Source organism: Dasypus novemcinctus, chromosome 13, assembly GCF_030445035.2.
Source record: "Dasypus novemcinctus isolate mDasNov1 chromosome 13, mDasNov1.1.hap2, whole genome shotgun sequence".
NCBI classification, from domain to species: Eukaryota; Metazoa; Chordata; class Mammalia; order Cingulata; family Dasypodidae; genus Dasypus; species Dasypus novemcinctus.
Window position 1 is genome coordinate 59,001,410 of NC_080685.1, and position 20,933 is coordinate 59,022,342.

General features: G+C 39.4%; 1 protein-coding gene across 3 annotated transcripts in view; it reads right to left on the reverse strand.

Annotated features, from left to right (window-relative positions):
- The window catches only part of LOC101443584 (sterol O-acyltransferase 1), a 115,416-nt gene that overhangs the window by 69,121 nt on the left and 25,362 nt on the right, over positions 1–20,933 (reverse strand). For all 3 annotated transcript variants that reach the window (XM_071207588.1, XM_058274804.2, XM_071207587.1), the window contains exon 2: positions 5,205–5,330. In XM_071207588.1, the coding sequence (XP_071063689.1) occupies positions 5,205–5,322 (118 nt within the window). In that variant the 5' untranslated portion in view covers positions 5,323–5,330. The remainder of the gene's footprint in view (positions 1–5,204; positions 5,331–20,933) is intronic.

Below are 20,933 nucleotides of genomic sequence, written 5' to 3' on the forward strand. Positions count from 1 at the left end.
GTAAATAGATTAGTGGCTGCCTGGGGTTGTGGCGGGAGGGGCCAGGTAAAGGGAGTGACGTCTAATAGGTCCAGAGTTTCCTTCTGGAATAAAGAAAATACGTAAACATACCCGTTATATAGTGGTGATGGTGCTGTTTTAGTTTCCTGGCTGCTAAAACAAATACCTTCTAATTGGTTGGCTTAAATAACAGTTTTTTGGCTGAAGGTTTTGAAGCTGGAAGTCCAAAATCAAGGCATCCGCAAGACGATGCTTTCTTCCCAAACACTGTGGTGGTGTTCTGTAACTGGCAGCCAGCGAACTCTGGGTCCTTGGCTTTTCGGTCATGCAATCACATGGTGGCATCTTCTCCTTTCTCTTCCAAACTCCACTGACTCCTGGCTTCTAGTTCTCACTTCTCCTATGGCTTTTCTTTCTGTGTCCAATTTCCTTTGCTTCTAGGGACTTCAGCCATATGAGATTAAGGTCCACCCTCATTCAGTTTTGGGCACACCTTAAGTAATAACATCTTCAAAGGTCCTATTTGCAAATCTGTTGACACCTATAGGACCAGGGGATCGGACCTGAACATGCCTTTTGTAGGGTACATGATTCAATCCCCAACAGTTGCATAATCCTGTGAACATAATGTGTCCACGGAATTGGAAATTTTAAAATGATGAGTTTTATGATATGTGAAGTACTATATCTCAATTTTAAAACTAGGAAAAAGTGAATGGAAAAAAGAAGAGGAAGAGAATAAGAGGACAGAGAGGGAGAAAGGAGGAGAAAAGGAGGAGGCAGAGAAAAAGAAGAAAAAGCATGTTGGCTAACCTCTATTCAAATCACACTCCCATTAGAACTGGTTTATGGCAGAATCAAGAGTCTAGATAAGAATCCAAATTAACAGCTTTTCCTGTTAATTCTTTCAGGGTCATCATTCAGTTTCTGTTTACTTCCAGATGTGAACCATTCTATAGCATATTACCAGAGACACAAATCAGAAAGTCAAAGCAGAAATGACAGCTAACTACAGAAACTGCCAAGAAAAGAGGTAATGAAGAAGAAATGCTTTAAAAATTTTAAACAGACTTAAGAAACAACAACTCAGCAGGATGAGTTTCATAGAGTGTAAAGTATTAGTTATAACATGATACCATTTATCAGAATAAGTATTTAAAAATGGCAGAGTCCTTTGACTCTGAAAAAGCAAAGATGTTGGCTACAGTTTGTTTATAATAAAAGAAAAGCAAAATGCATGACATACAGAATATAATACTTGGCAGATATTCATTATTTAACAATAGAAAGATGCCTACAATTTATTGTTGAGACCCAAGTTATTAAACAACATGCAAACTATCTTATATATGTAAAATATTACATATTTATAAGAATGAAATATATGTATAAAAATGTATACTCATTTTTCACTGTCAGGATTTCAGGTCATTATTGTTAATACTTTAATCTTGTCTGTATACTGGAATTAATTCATTCAACTTATACACTTAAGATTTGTGTACTTTGCTATATTTATGATAGATCTCAATTTAAAACTTTCTTTAGGGGGAAGCGGACTTGGCCCAATGGTTAGGGCATCCGCCTACCACATGGGAGGTTTGCGGTTCAAACCCCCGGCCTCCTTGACCCCTGTGGAGCTGGCCCATGCGCAGTGCTGATGTACGCAAGGAGTGCCGTGCCATGCAGGGGGGTCCCCACGTAGGGGAGCCCTATGTGCAAGAAGTGTGCCCTGTAAGGAGAGTTGCCCAGTGCGAAAGTAAGTTCAGCCGGCCTAGGAATGGCATCGCATACACAGAGAGCTGACACGCAAGATGACGCAACAAAAAGAAACACAGATTCCTGTTGCTGCTGATAAGAAAGAATACACAGCGAATGGACATAGAAAGCAGACGACTAGGAGGTGGTGGCAGGGGCAGGGACGGGGCAGGGACGGGGCAGTGGCAGGGGCGAAGGGGACAGAAATAAATAAAAAATAAAAAAGTGAATAGAATTGGGATAAAGAAATAAAGCTTTCTTTAGATGAGCACATATTACTTTAAAAATCAGGTAATGATCACATTATTTTCAATTAGAACAAGAAAAGCTATATCTTCAGAACTGGTATTCCTCCAAACAAATAAACAAAAATACAAGAAAGCCAATGAATCATAATCTCACCTAATAGGCACTATTGTAAACTAAAAATACTCTGACATTTAAAAGTTTTTGTGAAAATGTGAGCTAAATAGTGTGCAAGTCCCTATGATGTTCACTAGTAATTCAATAACTCAAAAGCTGCATGACCATATAATTTATCATCAACATTGGGACCATTCTAAGAAGGAATGAAAGTACTAACTAGAAGTAACCTGGGCAAAGAAGAACACAAAGTCATCTTACTAGAATTACAAACCACAAAATAAGAATCCCAAAGTTATTCAGGAAGTTTTCATAAACAAATGCTTAGGCTTTGTAAAAGTGATGACATCATCGGGTAGTTGGGAGGGTCCCAGAGTTCTTCATAACCGTGGTTTTCAATCAGCGATACAAATCACTATTACCCAAAAAGCTTTTCAGATTAAACCTGTATCCTATCCCCTGGAGATTCTGATGCAGGTGCTCTAAATGTGGCCCAAAAAGCTGCTAGTTGTTCATGGATGGTTTGTTTCCATTGCACAGGTGATTCTCATGCATAGAAATGGGAACAGCCCCTAAAAAGTCATGTTTCAAATTTTAACTTGTATCTCTCCCATCTGGAGGTATTATTAAAAGGAAAGTTTTATTCATTAGACCTGAGGTGGGATCTTTGTAACAAGCTGCCATGTGGTGCAGGTGTTGCAGGTCCTGGGTGGTAAACGGCACTGACTGGTATAACTTAGTATCCTGAAGTCCTTGCTACTTGAAAGCCACATTTTACCATTCTGCTTCCTCCCCAAGGTAAAAATGTTTAAATAAGTGGAGAAGCACATTCTTTTTTCAGATCAACATTACTTACATTAAATTAAGGAGGCTGCCAAACTTGTTGATTTAAACTAAACAGTACAATTTAATATCTGCACTAAAATCTGGAATGACTGAAATATAGTGATGTTTTTGCGTGATCTATGCATCCATTAAAAATAAATAAAAAAATATATTAAAAAATATATATGGAAGGAGCTGTGGCGCAATCAGTTGGGCTCCTATCTACCATAAGGGAGGCCATGGGTTCACGTCCCAGGGCCTCCTTGTGAAGGCAAACTGGCCCGCGCCCCGTGGAGAGCTGGCACAGCAAGACGATGCAACGAAGTAAGACAAGCAGACACAGAAGAACATGCAGCAAATGGACACAGCACAGATAGCAAAACAAACTGCAAGGGGGGGAGAAATAAATCTTTAAAACATACATATGTATATATATACACAAACATAATAGTGATTCAACACTGTAAATGTAATTAACTGCACTGAATTATTCATTCAAGGTTTAAGGGGAAATTGTAGGTTGTATATTTGTTACTAGAGGAAAATTTTAAAAAATGAAAAACCAAAAAACCTTGGACTATATAAAAATAGAGTGAACTTTAATGTAAACAATGGACTATTGTTAATAACACAATTATAAAAATGTTCTTTCATGAATAGCACAATTATAAAAATGTTCTTTCCTGTATGGTAACAAATGTGCCACACTCATGCAAGGTATTACTAATAAGGTGTTATATGGGAACTCTGTATTTTATACATGCTTGTTCTGTAAACCTACAATTTCTCTAAGAAAAAAGGCAAATCCTTGTTAAAAAAATAATGAACTAAGACAATAACAAAGAGTATTGAATATACATAGAAATTAGATTACTTTAAAAGCTTTTTGTAAAATGGGGACACATATAATGATTTTCAGTGTCAGAAAGTTTCAATGAAAGTATTTTTTATGCCTTGAAATACTGGGGTTAGCACCTTCTAAGGTGTGGGAATGAGGGTAAGGGAAACAACATTTTATCCCCAAATCATGGAAGGGGAATATATTTTCCCAATATTAGCTCATCCCTTTTCATAAATTTCACAGTTATATTACATTAAAATTAGACAATATCCAATATAAATATTGTATAAATAGGTAATTAAGAGTCTAACAATCAGTAAAGTTCATTATGCAAAACATCATGCAAAAGCAGGAACATCTACATTCCTAGAGAGATCCAGCTGCTGATATGTACAATTATTTTAAATAAAAGAATGTTTCTTCATGAAAGAAGTCTCAGAGTGCCAAAGACAACCTGTCTCAGAAAGTTCTACCCTGATGTGTTAACCAAACAAGCCTCAAATTTCAAATCCTTTTGAAATCAAATCTACACAAATGTCATTGCAAAAATAAATAGCCTGATGCAATACATGACATCAGTTCGAGCTGGGTTTGCAGGTCTATGAACTTAAACCTTGACCCTAAAAAACACTCTGTCAAACTCTTCTTTGTATTCATGCGCTCAGCAAATTTGGATATAAGAATAAACCTCCCCAATCTCTCACTAATTTCTCCTGGGATATATAGCCAAGTACTGAATGGGTAAAATACCTTCTTATCCTACTGAACTAACTTAGGGACCCTGCTAATTTCTCTCATTATACTCATTATATCTACTATGAAAGCAATTACTAGCACTTACTTACAACGATCTAATTATGTGTATAATCTGGCAGGGCAATTTGTGCTTCATTTAACTGGTTACTCCATGAGGGCAAACACTTGTCTGCACACCTGTCTATCGTAATCACTGCCCAGCATTTACCAGGGCACCTCAATAAATATTGATAGGTTAGTTGGTTGAAATAATAATGAATGGTAATAGTATCTAAGGCATAGTAGATACCCAATGAATAGACACTGAATAAACAGGGGTTTATTTTCTAATTTCTTAGGTTACCAGATATATAAAGCCGTATGTAATATAGATCTAAACTCAAGTGTATGTTACAAGGTCTAATTACATAATAAAGCTCACCTCTAGGAGATGCTTAGCAATTTACACATCAGTATCATGAATAGTTCTAAACACAGCTGTGACTGGCAGTTAAAACATTTCTTTCCATAACCTCTATCACTTAATTTTTTCTCTTCTGTACCTCTACACTGCCTAAAGGCAGTATTGATTTACAAAGGAGAGTGCTAAAGAGATGGAAATCCATGTGCTTGAATTTGTTCTCTATTCCATTCATTCACTTTGAAAAATTAAAAGACTCACCGTTATTCTGAGTCTCTAGGGATTCCTTTAGAGCATTCTGCTTTTGGTCTTCATCTTCCTTAAGATTTTCACTCGACTTTGACAGCCGATTTCTTAGAGAAGTGTCTTCACCTACCATTGTGTTCTCTAGGAAAAACATAAAAAGTTTTGAAATTTTACATTATCACTCTATGTAGGCACTCTATACACTGTCTGGTACAGCCAAAATCTGACAGGTCTGAATTCATTCTATTTCAATTTTTTTTCTGAAATACTACAAATGAGGAAAGAAAATTATGGGCAATAGATGATACATCACATAGCAATTTTAGGAGACTAATAAGATTCAATTAAGTGGGACCTAGGAAAGAGACCAGGGCTACTGAAAAAAAGAGTCATCTGTGTTGAGGGTTAGAGAAAGTCACAAAAGCATCTAATTCTCTAATAGAAAAGACTACAGAAATGAGGCCAGAAAACTAAACCTTGAGGGATGCTCTCAAAGTAACACACCAGTAAGTGGAAAAGAAATCAGGGAAGAAAACAGAAAGTTGTGAAAGGAAAGATCTTTCAGAAATGAAGGAATATTATGGGTGATTAGTGCAATTAAAATCAGGCAAAGGAAAGTAGATACCACACCAGGTAGTGGTGCTCCTGAGGGCTACAGAAACACCCAGGTCATACGGTCATGGCAGACGGCTCCAGAGTTTGGTCCTTGCCACTGGGTCCTACTTTGGAATTTATGCTCCTGAGCATGACCGAGACTCAGATCTGACTTCTCTACACATGCCACTTCTGTCCCTTTTATTGAACCTGTGGTTGGTGTATGCCCAAGAGACTTGAATCTCTGGGCTGTCCCTGAGCTACCTGGGCCCTGAGCCTCAGCGGAGTTGCTGCACCTACTCTCAAGTTCACTGGACTTACCCAGATGAGCTGACAGGGAGGTGAGGATGGACAATCACCACACCAAAGAATCGAGAGTCTACAGCTATGTACAGGAGTTTCCCAGTCATCAGCCATGTGGGATCGAAGCCCCCTCTCAATTGAGAGGTAGAGTGGGCATTGCCATTGCAGGGCCCTTGGGATTGGGGAATAAAATATGGACTAGAGTGGACTTACAGGTATTCTACTATAGAATTATTGTGACTCTAGCAATGGAAGAAATGATATCATTGATATGGAGACAGTGGCCTCTGGAGTTGCTGAAGGCAGGGAGAGGAAAAAGGAGGTGTGATATGGGGGCATTTTCAGGACTTGAGGTTGTCCTGAATGATTTTCCAGGGACAGATGCAGGACATTATATATTCTGCCATAACCCTCTGAATGGAATAGGAAAAAGTGTCAGCTACAATGGAAACTATAATCCATGTAGGGTAGCAGTGCTCCAGAATGTGTTTATCAAAGGCAATGAATGTACCACACTAATGAAAGAAGTTGTTGATGTGGGCAAAGTGAGGGATGTAGGGAGTGGGGTATATGGGAATCTCCTGTCTTTCTTAACGTAACATTTTGTGTGATCTATGGATCTTTTAAAAATAAATAAAAAATATATCTAAATAAATATAATCAGGTGAAGGGCTTAGGTACACGATCAATACAAGACAAAACCAAATAGCAGTAGTGTTTCTGTACATACGCAATAATCAGTCCAAAAAAGGAAATCAGGAAAGCTATTTGATTTACAATAACAACTACGCAGTTTTTTGTTTTGTTTTGTTTTAAGGAGATACCAGGTGTTGAGCCCAGGACCTTTTACATGGGAAGCAGGTGCTCTACCACATGAGCTATATCTGCTCTCCCTTTTAAAATATGTCTATACTACAAAACAACTAAAAGAATAAAATATCTAGGAACAAACTTAAGTGATATAACATAGGAACAAATTTAAATGATATCACATAATTGTACACAGAAACTACAAGTCATTACAGAAATAAATTACAGGCTTAAATAAATGGAAAGATAGTCCATGCTCATATGTGGAAGACTTAATATTATGAAGATGTCAATACTAACCACAGCAACCTATTTATTTAATATAATCTCAATCAATATTCCAACAGCCTTCTTTGAAGAAGTGGAAAACTATACCATCAAATTCATATGGAAGAGCAAGGCATCCCAAACAGACAAAGCCATCTTGTAAAAGAAGAACAAAGTTGAAGGACTCATACCTCCTAATTTCAAAACTAATTACAGAACTACAGTATTCAAATACTATGGTACTAGGACTGGACAGAGATACCAATAGAATAGAATTCAGAGTGCAGAAATAACCCCACACATCGATGGCAACTGAGTTCTGATAAGGATGCCAAGTCCACTCAATGGGGAAAGAACAGTTTCTTCAACAAAATCTGCTGACACAACCAGATAGCCATGTACAAAAAAATGAGAGTGGACCTCTACTGCATACCATATATAAAAATTAATAAAAGTGGAAGAGAGACCTTAATATAAGGTCTAAAATGATAAAACTTTTAGAAGAACACATAGTAAATTATCTTCAGGATTTATATTAGGCAGTGGATTCTTAGACTGCACATCAAAAGTACAAGCAACAAAAGAAAAAGTGGACAACTTGGACTTCATCAAAACAAAAATGTGTGTAATGAACATTGCCAAGAAAGTGAAAAGACAACTTACAGAATGGGAAGAAATATTTGTAAGCCATATATCCATAATACACAAAGAACTCCTACAACTCAACAACAAAAAGACAAACAACCAAATTTTAAAAAAATGGACAAAGGTGCTGCCCCAATCAAAATGTAAAAGTGAGAAGTTCAGAGTTCCATCATCACCATAGAAGCTTTGAACAACCAGCAAGAAGTGACAAAACCATGTTTCTCAAAATTCCAAAAAACATTTAAAAGGACTGCAGGAACAGGGTGAACACAGAATCAAGAAAACAACACCTTAATGTTGTAGAAGCTCATGGTGCCCTGGCTGGCCCACCCCCGGCTCATTAACGGCTCTGCAGTAAACCTGCCTGTGCTCACTGTGCAAATCCATGGTCCTTGTTCCATAAGGAGCATAGTAAACTTTATGCACATACTGGGAGCAGTGATATCTGACCCAATCTGGCTGGCTCAGGTATAACCCTAAGAATAGGTAAAGTTTGATAACTGTCCAAATCAGAAAGAGGCCAGTAGCCACCATTTTAAATCCACCCCCAGCTTGAGGGGAAGCCAGGCTGATTGAAAGTCACAGTGATGGTAGGGACCAGCTTCTTCTACCCAGATGAGACTACAGCCCTAGCCTGGATTCCAGCCCCACCTCGAGCAGGGAAGAAGCTGGCGAGACCTGCACCAGCCTCTCCAGGCAACTGCAGGCTCTTTTGATGGCACAGACTGAATAGTCAGACACCTGGGGCTCCATCCCCACATCCCAATAGGACAGGAGAGGAGCTGTGTTTCCTCGGTCTCCCTGGGCAATTGCAGACAATTTCAGCCCACACACACTGGATTCCCCAGGTACCTGTAGTTGCATGCCTAGCCCCCAGTAGGACAGGGGGGGAGCTGTGTTTCTTCAGCCTTTCCGGACAAATGCAGGTGCTTTTGGCCCAAAAGAACTGGTTGTTGAATGCCTTCAACTCCATCTCCACCCCTCCACTCACATAGGATAGGAAGAGGCTGGTATTTTCTCAGCCTCTCTGGGCAACAGCAGGCACATTGGGACTACACGTACAAAGCTGTTGGGCACCTGTGGATCTATCCCCATCCCCTAAAGGCAGAAGGTACAGTACTACCACAGCCTCTCAGGGAAACTGCAGATACAGTCAGCCCACACAGATTAGATTGTAAGGCACTCCAGAGGGTCCATCCATACCCCTAGCAGGGGAAGAAGGGTGCCGGTGCTACATCTGTCTACCTGGGGAACTGCGGTCATGTTGGACCCACACAGCATGTGTCTGCTGCCCATACCTGCAGCTCCATCCCTGATTGATATAAGGGAGGAAGGGGTGTGAAGCTTCATCAGTCTCTCTGGGCAACTACAGGTGGTCTTTGCTGGCACAACTTGGATTATAACACATGGCTGTGGATTCATCCCTATCCCTGGCAGAGGAGAAATTTGGGAGAAGCTTTATCAGTTCCTGAGGTGATGTGGGCAGCTTCAGCCTCCACAACCTGGAGTACCAACTACATCTTTGGCTCCTACTACACAATAGCAAGGGAGAAAGGCAAGAAAATCCTAAACTAATGAGAGAAACTGAGCCCAGAATAAATACATCAGTAAGCCAGATGCCAAGACACCACAGAAAATTACAATCGATCACAAGAAACAGGAAGATATTGCCCAAAGGAACAAGATAAACCTCCAGACGACCTAAAGGAGTTGAGACAACTAATCATAGATCTTCAAACAAATCTCCTTAATAAATCCAAGGAGGTAGGTAAAGAGATTAAAAATATTAAGAAGACAGTGGGTGAGCACAAAGAAGAATTTGAAAGCATACATAGAAAAATAGCAGCTCTTATGGGAATGAAAAGCATAATGAATGAAATGAAAAGTACACTGGAGGGAAGCAGATTTGGTTCAAGCATTTGGACATCTGCCTGCCATATGGGAAGTCCCAGGTTCAGTTCCTGGTGCCTCCTAAAGAAAATGAGGAGATGAAATGAGCTGACACAAAAAGCAGATGCAATGAGCAGGAAGCAAGTGTGCCTCAAGTGGTTGGGCACCCACCTTCCACATGAGGGGTCCTGAGCTCAGTTCCTGGCATATCCTAAAGAAGACAAGGAGACAACAAGCAGATACAATGAGCAGAAGACACAACGAGCAGAGAAAGCAAGCAAATAACAAGCAGACACAGCATGCAGGCATTGAGTGGAAACAATGAGCAGACAGACAAATAAGCCATCTCAGAGAGAAAAAATACACTGGAGGTGGACCAGATGGACTCAAGCAGTTGAAAGCCTGTTTCCCACATGGGAAGTCCTAGGTTCGATGCCCAATGCCTCAGAAAAACAGAAACAAACAACAAGAAAACAAAGAAAAAAAATATTCAAGGGAGCTGATGTGGCTCACTGGTTGAATGCTGGCTTCCCACATATGAGGTACTGGGTCCCCAGCCCTAGGACCTAAAAAAAAAAAATTATTGGAGACATATAGCAACACATTTAAGGAGGCAGAAGGATCAATGAGCTTGAAGACATTGTCTCCAAAAGTGAGCATGCAAAAGAACAGATAAAGAATGGAAAAAATTGAACAGGGCCTCAGGGAAATAAATCACAACAAGAGATGCACAAACATACACGTCATGCGTGTGCCACGAAGGGAAGGAAAAAGGGGAAGAAGTAATATTTGAAGAAATAATGGTAGAAAATTTCCCAAGCCTATTGAAGGATATAGATACCCATCTCCAACAAGCACAATGTACTCTCTTCCAAATAAATCCAAATGGACCAATTCCAAGACACACACTAATCAGAATGCCAAATGCCAAAGATGAAGAGAGAATTCTGAGAGCAGCGAGGGAAAAGTGACGTATAACATATAAGGGATACCCAATAAAAATAAGTGCCAATTTCTCATCAGAAACAATGCAGGCAACAAGGCAGAGATATGATATATTTAAGATACTGCAAGAGAAAAACTGTCAGCTAAGAATCTTATATCCAGCAAGATTGTCTTTGAAAAGTGAGGGTAAGTTTAGAATATTCACAGATTAACAGAAACTGACAGAGTTTGTGACCAAGAGAAAAGCTTTGCAGGAAATACTAAAGGGAGTGCTACAGCTTGAAAGGAAAGACAGGAGAGAGAGGCTTGGAAAAGAATCTATAAATGAGGATGATATTTAGTAAAAGTAACTGATAGTGTCAAAAGAGTGGTGAAAATAAATTATGGCAGATAAAACCCAAAAAAACAAAACGGGTGAAATAAGAACTGCCTTCATAGGAATAAAATACAATGTTAATGGATTAAACTTCGCAATCAAAAGACAAAGACTGGCAGAATGGATAAGAAAATATGAGCCACCAATTTACTCTCTAATAGTAACTCACCTTAGACTGCAGGATACCAAAACATTGAAAGTGAAAGGAAGGAAAAAGTTATTCAAGGCATGTAGTAGCCAAAAAAAGGCTAGAGTACTATACTTATTGGATGAAATAGACTTTAAAGGCAAGAGTGTTATTAGAGACAAATAAGAACATTATATATCAAGAAAAGGGGAAATTTACCAGGAGGAAAAACAATCATAAAGGTTATGCATCTAATCAGGATTCCCCAAAGTACATGAGGCAAAAACTGGCAAAACTGGAGGGAGAATGATGTCTCTCCAATAATAGTAGGAGATTCCAATCTCAGCATTGGATTAAAAAATCAGGGCAGAGGATCAATAAGGAAACATAGACCTTGAATAATATGATAAACGGACTAAACCTAATGGACATATATAGAACACTGCACCCCAAGACAGCAGGATACATATTCTTTGCAAGTGCTCATGGATCTTTCTCCAGGATAGACAATATGTTGGGTCACAAGCAGATATCAATAAATTCAATGAGACTGAAATTGTACAAAGCACTTTCTCTGACCATAATGGAATAAAGCTGGATATCAATAAGAGGTAGAAAAAGGGAAAATTCACAAATATACAGAGATTAAACAAACACTCTTCAATAATCAGTGGGTCAAAGAAGAAATTACAAGAGAAATCAAATAAATATATCTTGAGATGAAAATGAGAACACAGCATATCAGAACCTATGGGTTGCAGCAAAGTTAGTGCTGGAAGGGAAATTTATAGGCTTCAATGCTTACATTAAAAAAGAAGAAAGAGGGGAGTGGATGAGGCTTGAGTCATTGAGCACCCCCCTCCCAAGTGGGAGGTCCCAGGTTCAGTTCCTGGTGCCTCCTGAAGAAGACAACAAACAATGAGCAAATAATGAGCAGACATAGATCAAAACAGCGAGCAGACATCAAGCAAAAACAACAAGCAGAGTGGCAAAAACAATGAGCAGAAGATGAGCCAAACAAGCAGAATAAACAGAAAATGAGCAGACAATGAGCAAAAACAAATGAGCAGGGAATGGATGTGGCTCAAGCAGTTGAGTGTCCACATCCTACATGGGAGTTCTGGTTTTACATTTGGTTCTCAGTGCTTCCTAAAGAAGAAGGAAAAAACAAAAACAAAAAAAAAAAAACCAGACAAAGCATGGCAAACAATCAAAAACAACAAGGAGATGAGTACAAACAGTGAAGAAAAACAACAAGCAAAGAGACAAGAGAGACATCTCAGGGAAGAAGAAAGTTCAACAAGTGATTGTTAAATAAGCAAAATAAAAACAATAAATAAACAGGAAAGAGCTAAAATCAATGGCATATCTACACAGCTGGAGGAACTAGAAAAAGAACAGCAAACTATTCGCAAAGCAAATAGAAGGAATAAAATAAAAAAGATCAGAGCAGAAGTAAATGAAATTGAGGAAAAAAAGCAATAGAGAGAATTAACAAAACCAAAAATTGGTTCTTTAGGAAGATCAACAAATTTGGCAAACACTTAGATAGACAGATAAAGAAAAAAAGAGAGAGGATGCAAATTAAAAAACAAAAAGTGAAAGCGGGGATATTACTATTGATCCTGTAGAAATGAAAGAAATTGTAAGAAGATACTATGTACAACTATGCTAACAAACTAGACAATGTAGATGAAATTGAAAAGTCCCTAGGAATGTATGCACAACTACGCTGACTCTAGAACAGTAGACCTCAACAAACCAATTGCATGTAAAGAGATTGAAGCAGTTATCAAAGAGCTCCCCAAAATGAAAATCCCAGGACCAAATGGTTTCACAGGTGAGTTCTACCAAGCATTCAAAGAAGATTAAACACCAACCCTACTCAAGCTCTTCTTAAAAACTGAACAAGAAGGAATGCTACCAAACTATTTCTATGAAGCCCATTATACCCTAATACCATGGCCAGATACAGATGTCATGAAAAAAGAAAGTTACAGACCCATTTAACTGATGAATACAGATGCAAAAATCCTCAACAAAACTTGCTAATCAAATCCAACAATACATTAAATGAGTTATTCACCATGATCAAGTGGGTTTTATACCAGGCATGCAAGGGTGGTTCAGCACAAGAAAATCAGTCACTGTAATATACCACATTAACAATTCAAAGAAGAAAAATCTCATTATCCTATCGATCGACACAGAAAATGTATTTGACAAAATAAAGCATCCTTTCTTGATAAAAATACTACAAAAGATAGGAATTGAAGGAAACTTTCTCAACATGATAAAGGCCATATATGAAAAACCCACGGCTAACATTACACTCAATGGTGAAAGACTGAAAGCTTTCCTGTTGACATCAAGGACAAGTCAAGGGTGCTCATGTCACCACTGTTCAATGTAGAGATAGACATGCTAGCTAGAACAATCAGGCAAGAAAAAGAAATGAAAGACATCTGAATGGGAAAGGAAGAAGTAAAACTTTCACTCTTTGCAGATGATATGATCCTATATCTAGAAAATCCTGAAAAATCTACAATGAACTTACTACAGTTAATAAACTATTCTAGTAGTATCAGGATACAAGATCAATATGCAAAAATCACTGCTATTTCTATATACTAGTAATGCACAATCCGAGAAGGAATTCAGGAAAAATAATCCATTTACAATAGCAACTAAAAGAATCAACTATTTTGGAATAAACTTAACCGAGGAGGTAAAGCACGTATATTCAGAAAACTACAATGTATTGCAAAATTAAATAAATAAATATATATATATCTAAATAATTGGAAGAAAATTCCATACTCATGGTTTGGAAGATTAAATATCATTAAGATGATAATTCTACACAAATTGATATACAGATTCAATGCAATCCCAATTAAAAATTCCCCCAGCATTTTTTAAACCATTGGAAAACACAGTTATCAAATTTATTTGGTAGATAGCCAGATAAATTATCAAATTTATTTGGTAAATAGCCAGAAACTTCTTTAAAGAAAAAGCAAAGTTGGTGGTTTATGACTTCCAGACCTTAAATCATATTACCTATGGTAAAACAAACAACAACAACAACAACAACAACAACAAAACAGATGGTACCAGCATAAAGAGAGACACAGACCATTGGACCCAAATTGATGGTTCAGAAACAGACCCTCACATCTATGGTAAAATGAATTTGACAAGGCCGTCAAACCCACCCAGCTGGGGCAGGACAGTTATTCAACAGATGGTGCTGGAAGAACGGGATATCCATACCCAAAAGAAAGAAAGAGAACCCCTATCTCACACCTTATACAAAAATTAATTCAAAATGGATGAAAGACTTAAATATAAAAGCTAAAACCATAAAGCTCCTAGAAAAAAAATGTGGGAAAACACTTTCTACACCTGGTGGTAGGTGGTGGATTCTTAAACCTTACACCAAAAGCACAAGTAATGAAGGAAAACATGGATAAATGGGATCGCCTCAAACTTAAACACTTCTGTGATTCAAAAGGACTTCATCAAGAAGGTGAAATGGCAGTGCACTCAATGGGAGAAAATATTTGGAAACCACATATCCATTAAGAGTTTGATTTCCATCTTTATAAACAGATCATACAACTCAACAACAAAAGAGTAAGTAATCCAATTTTAAAATGGGTAAAAGATTTTTCCAAAGGGATTGCCATTTTTCCAAAGAGAAAGAACAAATGGACAAAAAGCACGAAGAAAAATGTTCAGTATTTTCAGATATTAGGGAAATGGAAATCAAAATGACAATGAGATATCATCTCACACCAGAGAGAATGGTCATTATTAAAAATAAATAAATAAATTGAAAACAGTAAGTACTGGAGAGGATGTGGAGAAATAGTAACACTCCTTCACTGTTGGTGGGACTGTAAAATGGTGCGTCCTCTGTGGAACACAGTTTAGTGCTTCCTCAGAAAACTAAATAGAGACTGCATATGATCCAGAAATTCTTCTACTTCAAAAGAACTGAAAACTGTGACATGAACAGATATTTGCACACGAATGGTCATAGCAGCGTTATTCACATTTGCCAAAAGATAGAAACAACCAAAGTGCCCATCAACTAATGAATGGATGAACAAATGTAGTATATACATGAGATGGATCACTACGCTACAGTAAGAAGAAATTAAATTGGGACACATGATAACATGGATGAATCTTGAAGGCATTATGCTAAGTGAAATAAGCCAGACACAAAAGGACAAATATTTTATCATCTCACAGTATGAACTACATACAAAGAATAGAGGCATGGAGTGAAAAACAGGAGTATAGGTTATTAGGAGATAAGAGGAGGGCTGAAGGAGTAATGATGCTTGATGTATGTAGAAATTTTAATCAGCTTGAGTGTAAAACTGTGGAAAGGGATAAAATTGATGGTAATACTTTATAGTGAGTAGTGGTTGGTTTATAAGTGGAATTGTGGGTAGTCTAGGGATGTAAATGTCAGTTGAAAGAAAGCTGGAGAATAATCTAGGGACTGCATAATACAGTGAATCCAGAGGTGGATGAGAATTGTGGTTACTATTAGAAATGCAAGAATATCCTTCAGTGAACCAGAACAGATATACGTCACTATTGCAGGGTGGTGGGAATGTGGAGGAGCGGTAAAATACAATAAATGTCACTAAGGGACTATAGTTAACAGCAATACTGTAATATTCTTGCATCAATGCCAAAGATGTACTACTGTATTAATGGGGGGGTATGGAAAAATATGTCAAATGTATGCTATGGACCATAGTTAGTGGTAATAGTCTGATGATATTATCTCATAACCTATAACAAATGTTCCACAACAGTGTAGTGTGTGGTGAAGGGATGTTTTATGGGAATTTCACACATGTGCATGATTGTTTTATAAGTTCACAACTTCTGTAATAAAAATATATTTTAAAAACTTCAGGGAAGCAGATGTAGCACAAGTGGTTGAGTACCTGCATCCCATGTATGAGGTCCTGAGTTCAATCCCTGGTACCTCCTAAAAATAAACAAAGGAAAACACAATCTTTTATTGGGGAGTGGATGTAGCTCAGTGATTGAGTGCCTGCTTCCCATGTAAGAGATCCTAAATTCAATCCCTGGTACTGCCTAAAAAAAAATTCAGAGAGAGGAGTGGAAGCCAGAGGGAGCAGCTAGCAGCTATAGTCAATGGAACCCAGAAGAGAAGGGACAGACCAGGAGAGACCTCCATGTACAGTACAATGTGACAGAGGATCCCAGGACCAAGTATCACCGGCAGCCAGCTTGGATGAAGGTGGGATGGGGTAGGCGGTGAAAGAGATTTTGAAAGGGTAGAAGGAAGCTATTGGGGGTGATGCATGTGTTCATTATCTTGATTATGGCGATATTTTCATGTTGCACACATAAGTCAAAATATATCAGCTTATACTTTAAATATGTGTAGTTTATTGTATGTCAACTGTACTTTCTGTCATTATAGTTTAGTTTTCATTTTCAAGAATTTTACATAAAAGAAATAATAAAATATGTACTCTTTAAAAAAAAAACAAAAAAAAAAGCATCAAGAGATGAAATATTTAGCCATTTGGGGAAGTCATTAGAGTTTGCATTAGAGCCAGGTTCAAAGAAGAAATAGGAATTTTCTAGGCTTATAAACAGCATAGGGGGAAGAGAACACTCTGAAGAACATATGAAAAAGTACAGATACTGGTGAAAGAAACATTAATGCAAAACATTTTTGATGTATACTATTTCCCAAGTCCTGGGGATACAAAGATAACTGCTACAGCCTATGATCGCAAGGAGTGCAAATCTCGTGGGAGAAAGACCGAAAATATTGAAATATCTAGTGGTATTAAAGAACAATGATTGAGCTGTATGTAGAGTATGAAGAGAACAGAGATCTGGTGCCCCAAATAGCCTAGGGCCAGTTAGAGAAGGTTCTCTGAAGAAGGAAACCTAAATTAAATCTTATGGGAAGAAAAGGAATAAGGCTAGAACACAGGTTATTTGGAAGGGCAAGGACAAAAGATCAAGGGCCTGAAATGAGGCTTGAATGTTTGTTAATTGATCAAATAAACTGATGAAAAAGGAAGACCAGATAAAGAAGATAACTTCACAAACAGGCTGATGAGACTACCAGAAATCCATTGAGAAGGCAGTTGGAAGAAAAAGGTCTCAAGTTAGTTTTCTAATTCAGCTGGCTAAGTTTTCTTACCTTCCACTAAGTAATTACTGTCTGAAGAGAAAGGGGTTTTCAAAATGAGTTCTACATGGAGGGTCTGTTGGTAAGCCAAGCAGTGATGACCAATAGGAGCTGAGCATGCTCACACATCTGAGCTGAAGCTGGAGATCCGGGACTCATCAGTGTACATGAGGCAGTAAGGACAAGGCACACGTAGTCTCTTAGGGAGAGACCAAACACCAAGAAAAGCTGCTACAGAAAACAATACAGTTAATATTTATGTAGCACTCACATAGCTCATTTAGCCTTCATAACAACCTATGCAATAGAGACCACTATCCCATTTTACAGTTGATGAAATACCTTTCCCAGTATCACATGACAAAGAGTAGAAAAGAAGCAAGCAAGCCCTGGGAGAATAGAGGAGACCACAGAGCAAGCAGTGTTGAAAACCAAGTAAGAGGATTCAAGTAGTAATCTGTGTCAATACCATGGAAAAATCAAGTAGGATGAAAACATGGGAAAGGGGGAAATGGGATATCTCACAATTCAGGAATATAATAGTTACCTCTGACTTAACTACTTGTACAGTTTCAGGAAGGAGGAGAAAGAAATATACTGGAGTGGGTGGCAAAATGAGTTGAGGAAGTGAAAACAGGGATAATAATGTAACCAAGAGTTAAGAATTAACAAGTGATTATGATTACTGAATCATTACATAGATGCTTTTTTAACTTTCTAGTATAATGTAAAATAGCCAAACATTAATACCTGAAATTATTGAACCTTTCTGAACTAGTTTCAGCCTGTTTATACTTACTATTGTGAGGGCTATTCTAGTCTCAGCCCTTGTTTACACTTGCTATTGTAATGGTAATCACTCCACCCTTCCTTGTTTGAATCCATAAAAACCCTCAACTCCTGAGACTCCTGGAGACATTTTGGCCAATAGGCCATCTGATCTCCTGCTTCCTGCTTAGCAATAAACTCACTCTCTCTGAAACCCTATGTTTCGCAGGAATTGGTCACTGAAACCCCGATATCTCAGGAATCAGTCATTGGAACTCACCAGGCAGAGAACGATCATAACCCACAACCCCATGCTTTTGCTTGGTAACAATTCGGCAACTCTGTCAGGAAAAGGGCCCTAGAAATAAGGAGTCTGAATGCTCAAAGTTCTGGAGCCTGATCAGGACAGGTAGTTGTGATAACCAAGCATTTTCCAGCCACTATATCCTGCTGTCTAAAAAGCTTGGCATGTGGGTTTTCCCCTACCCTGCTGGCTCTCCAGGCCCCTAAGTGCTTTAAGACTTCAAAGAGAGAAAGAGGTCCTGCTCCAGGTCTGCCCATTTGATGGTGAGTGGGTCACCAAGGTAGAAGTGGATCGGGAAGTCCATGCAGGTGTTCAAGGCCCCTGCACCAGGGTTTGAGGCCTGGGTCCTGCGTCCAGACTGATGCCCCTTGCTCTGACCTCTCCACATTTCTAGGTTCTGAGTACCATTCTCTCTGGGGTTCGAGGCCCTGATATTGAGGCAGGCTAGTTTAGGGAATGGGGAGATGAGCCTAAAACCTGGCAGAAAAGCACGGCTGTGAAACACACAGCCATGGAACCCCACCTGGAAACCTTGAGGGAAAGACCCCACCAGAAGGCTGCTGAAAGAACCCTACAAGAATCCTCCACTTGGACCCAGATTTCATCCATTAGCATGAAGAATAATTAATGGTTTAAAAAGTAACCACATATCAGTAATGGAAGAAATTGTAGCATTGATGTGGAGCAAGTGGCCACGGTAGCTGCAGATGGTAGGGAGAGGGAAGAAGAGATATGATGTTGGGGCATTTTCAGGATTTGGAGTTGTCCTGCGTGGTGCTTCAGGGACAGATGCTGGACATTGTATGTCCTGCCATGGCCCACAGGGTGGACTGGGGGACAGTGTAGACTACAATATAAACCATTACCCATGTGGTACAGCAGTGCTCCAAAATATATTCACCAGGTGCAGTGAATGTGCCATGATGATGGAAGAGGTTGTTGATGTGGGAGGAGTGGGGGTGAGGGGGTGGGGGGTATATGGGGACCTCATATTTTTTTAATGTAACATTTAAAATAAATAAAGAAGAAAAAGAAAAAAAAAACATTAAAACAACAACAACAAAAAACTAACCACATGAGCCAAATCTCTCTCTGGCTGGAGCAGCCTGCGCCTACACCTGAGGACCCAGAATCTGTTGTTTTCTCCCGTTTCTATTCTCTTCTTCAATTTTCTTAAAAAACTTCTGGCCTAACTAAACCTGCATATTCTTATATTCTTTTATGTATTATAACATATTCAAGAACCTATAAGAATCCAAGTCCATTTGGCATGGCAGCCAGGAGTTCTAGGGCCAGGTAACCTTCCCTATCCCGGGGAGGACTGGTGAGTCTAAACTATGAATTATAGCCTATTTAGTGCCTATTTTGGTTACCCATTTTAAAATGGGTTCCCCTATTGGCCCCCATAGGAATCCCAGGCTGAGGCAGGGAACCGGGTGCAGGACCACTCCATGTCCTGTCCATGCGCCCAGGCTTCTTAGACCTGTCCCTGGTCGGAAAGGCTGGTGCACAAAGCAGCACCCTGCGGAGATGGAGGTCTTGGGCCAAGCTCCAGGCACAGAAAGGCTACCTTTTCTGGCCTGGGAGGGGCAACCCCACTCTAAAGCCCTGGCTTTTTTAGCAGCTGCCAGCCCTGCCCTCAGTGCTGGCTGCCACAGCCTTCTTCCACTGTGTCCAACACCTGCCCCCAAGCTCCCCGCAGCAGTGGTGTGATGGTAGAGAGCTTCAGGGACTTGGTTCCTCCTGGGGAGCCTAGCCTCAAGCATGGGCTGCCCCACATGACATCACCTTGCCAGCCAGCCTTCCTACCGACTACACCCAGCTCCCCTGTCTGGGATGGGGTGGGAGAGCGGCAGTGGGCAGAGCCGAGGAAGGGGCTATGGGTGGTCCGTGTTCTCTTTCCCAGGGGGTTTATGGGCCACGGGGCTGTGTATGTAATTCAGCTCAACTCCACATTTAATCTTCCTATTCCTCATTTCAGTTTTGTAAAATCCTTTCAAATGTTTTTAGAAACTGAAAATGCCTTTGCTAGGAGGTTTTGGTCCACTCCATGGCACAGGGAGGCAATGTTCCTCCCCAGCCCCGGGAGGCTCTAAGGTTGCCTCAGGGCTCCAAGGCTGTTGGCTGGAACAATTGATCTTGTTGTTTCTCTCTCTCTCTCTTTATTATTTTTTAAATGTTACATTCAAAAAATATGAGGTCCCCATATACCCCCCATCCCCCACACCCCACTCCTCCCACATCAACAAGCTCTTTCATCATCATGGCACATTCATTGCATTTGGTGAATACATTTCGAGCACTGCTGCACCACATGGATAATGGTTTACATTGTAGTTTACACTCTCCCCCAGTCTACCCCGTGGGCCATGGCAGGACGTATAATGTCCAGCAGTTGTCCCTGCAGTACCAGGGATGAGCCTCCCTGGCGCCGAGGGATTATTACTAAGCACCAGCAGATGATGTAACTAGAAAAAGACCTTGAATGAAAGGGTTAACTCACAGCA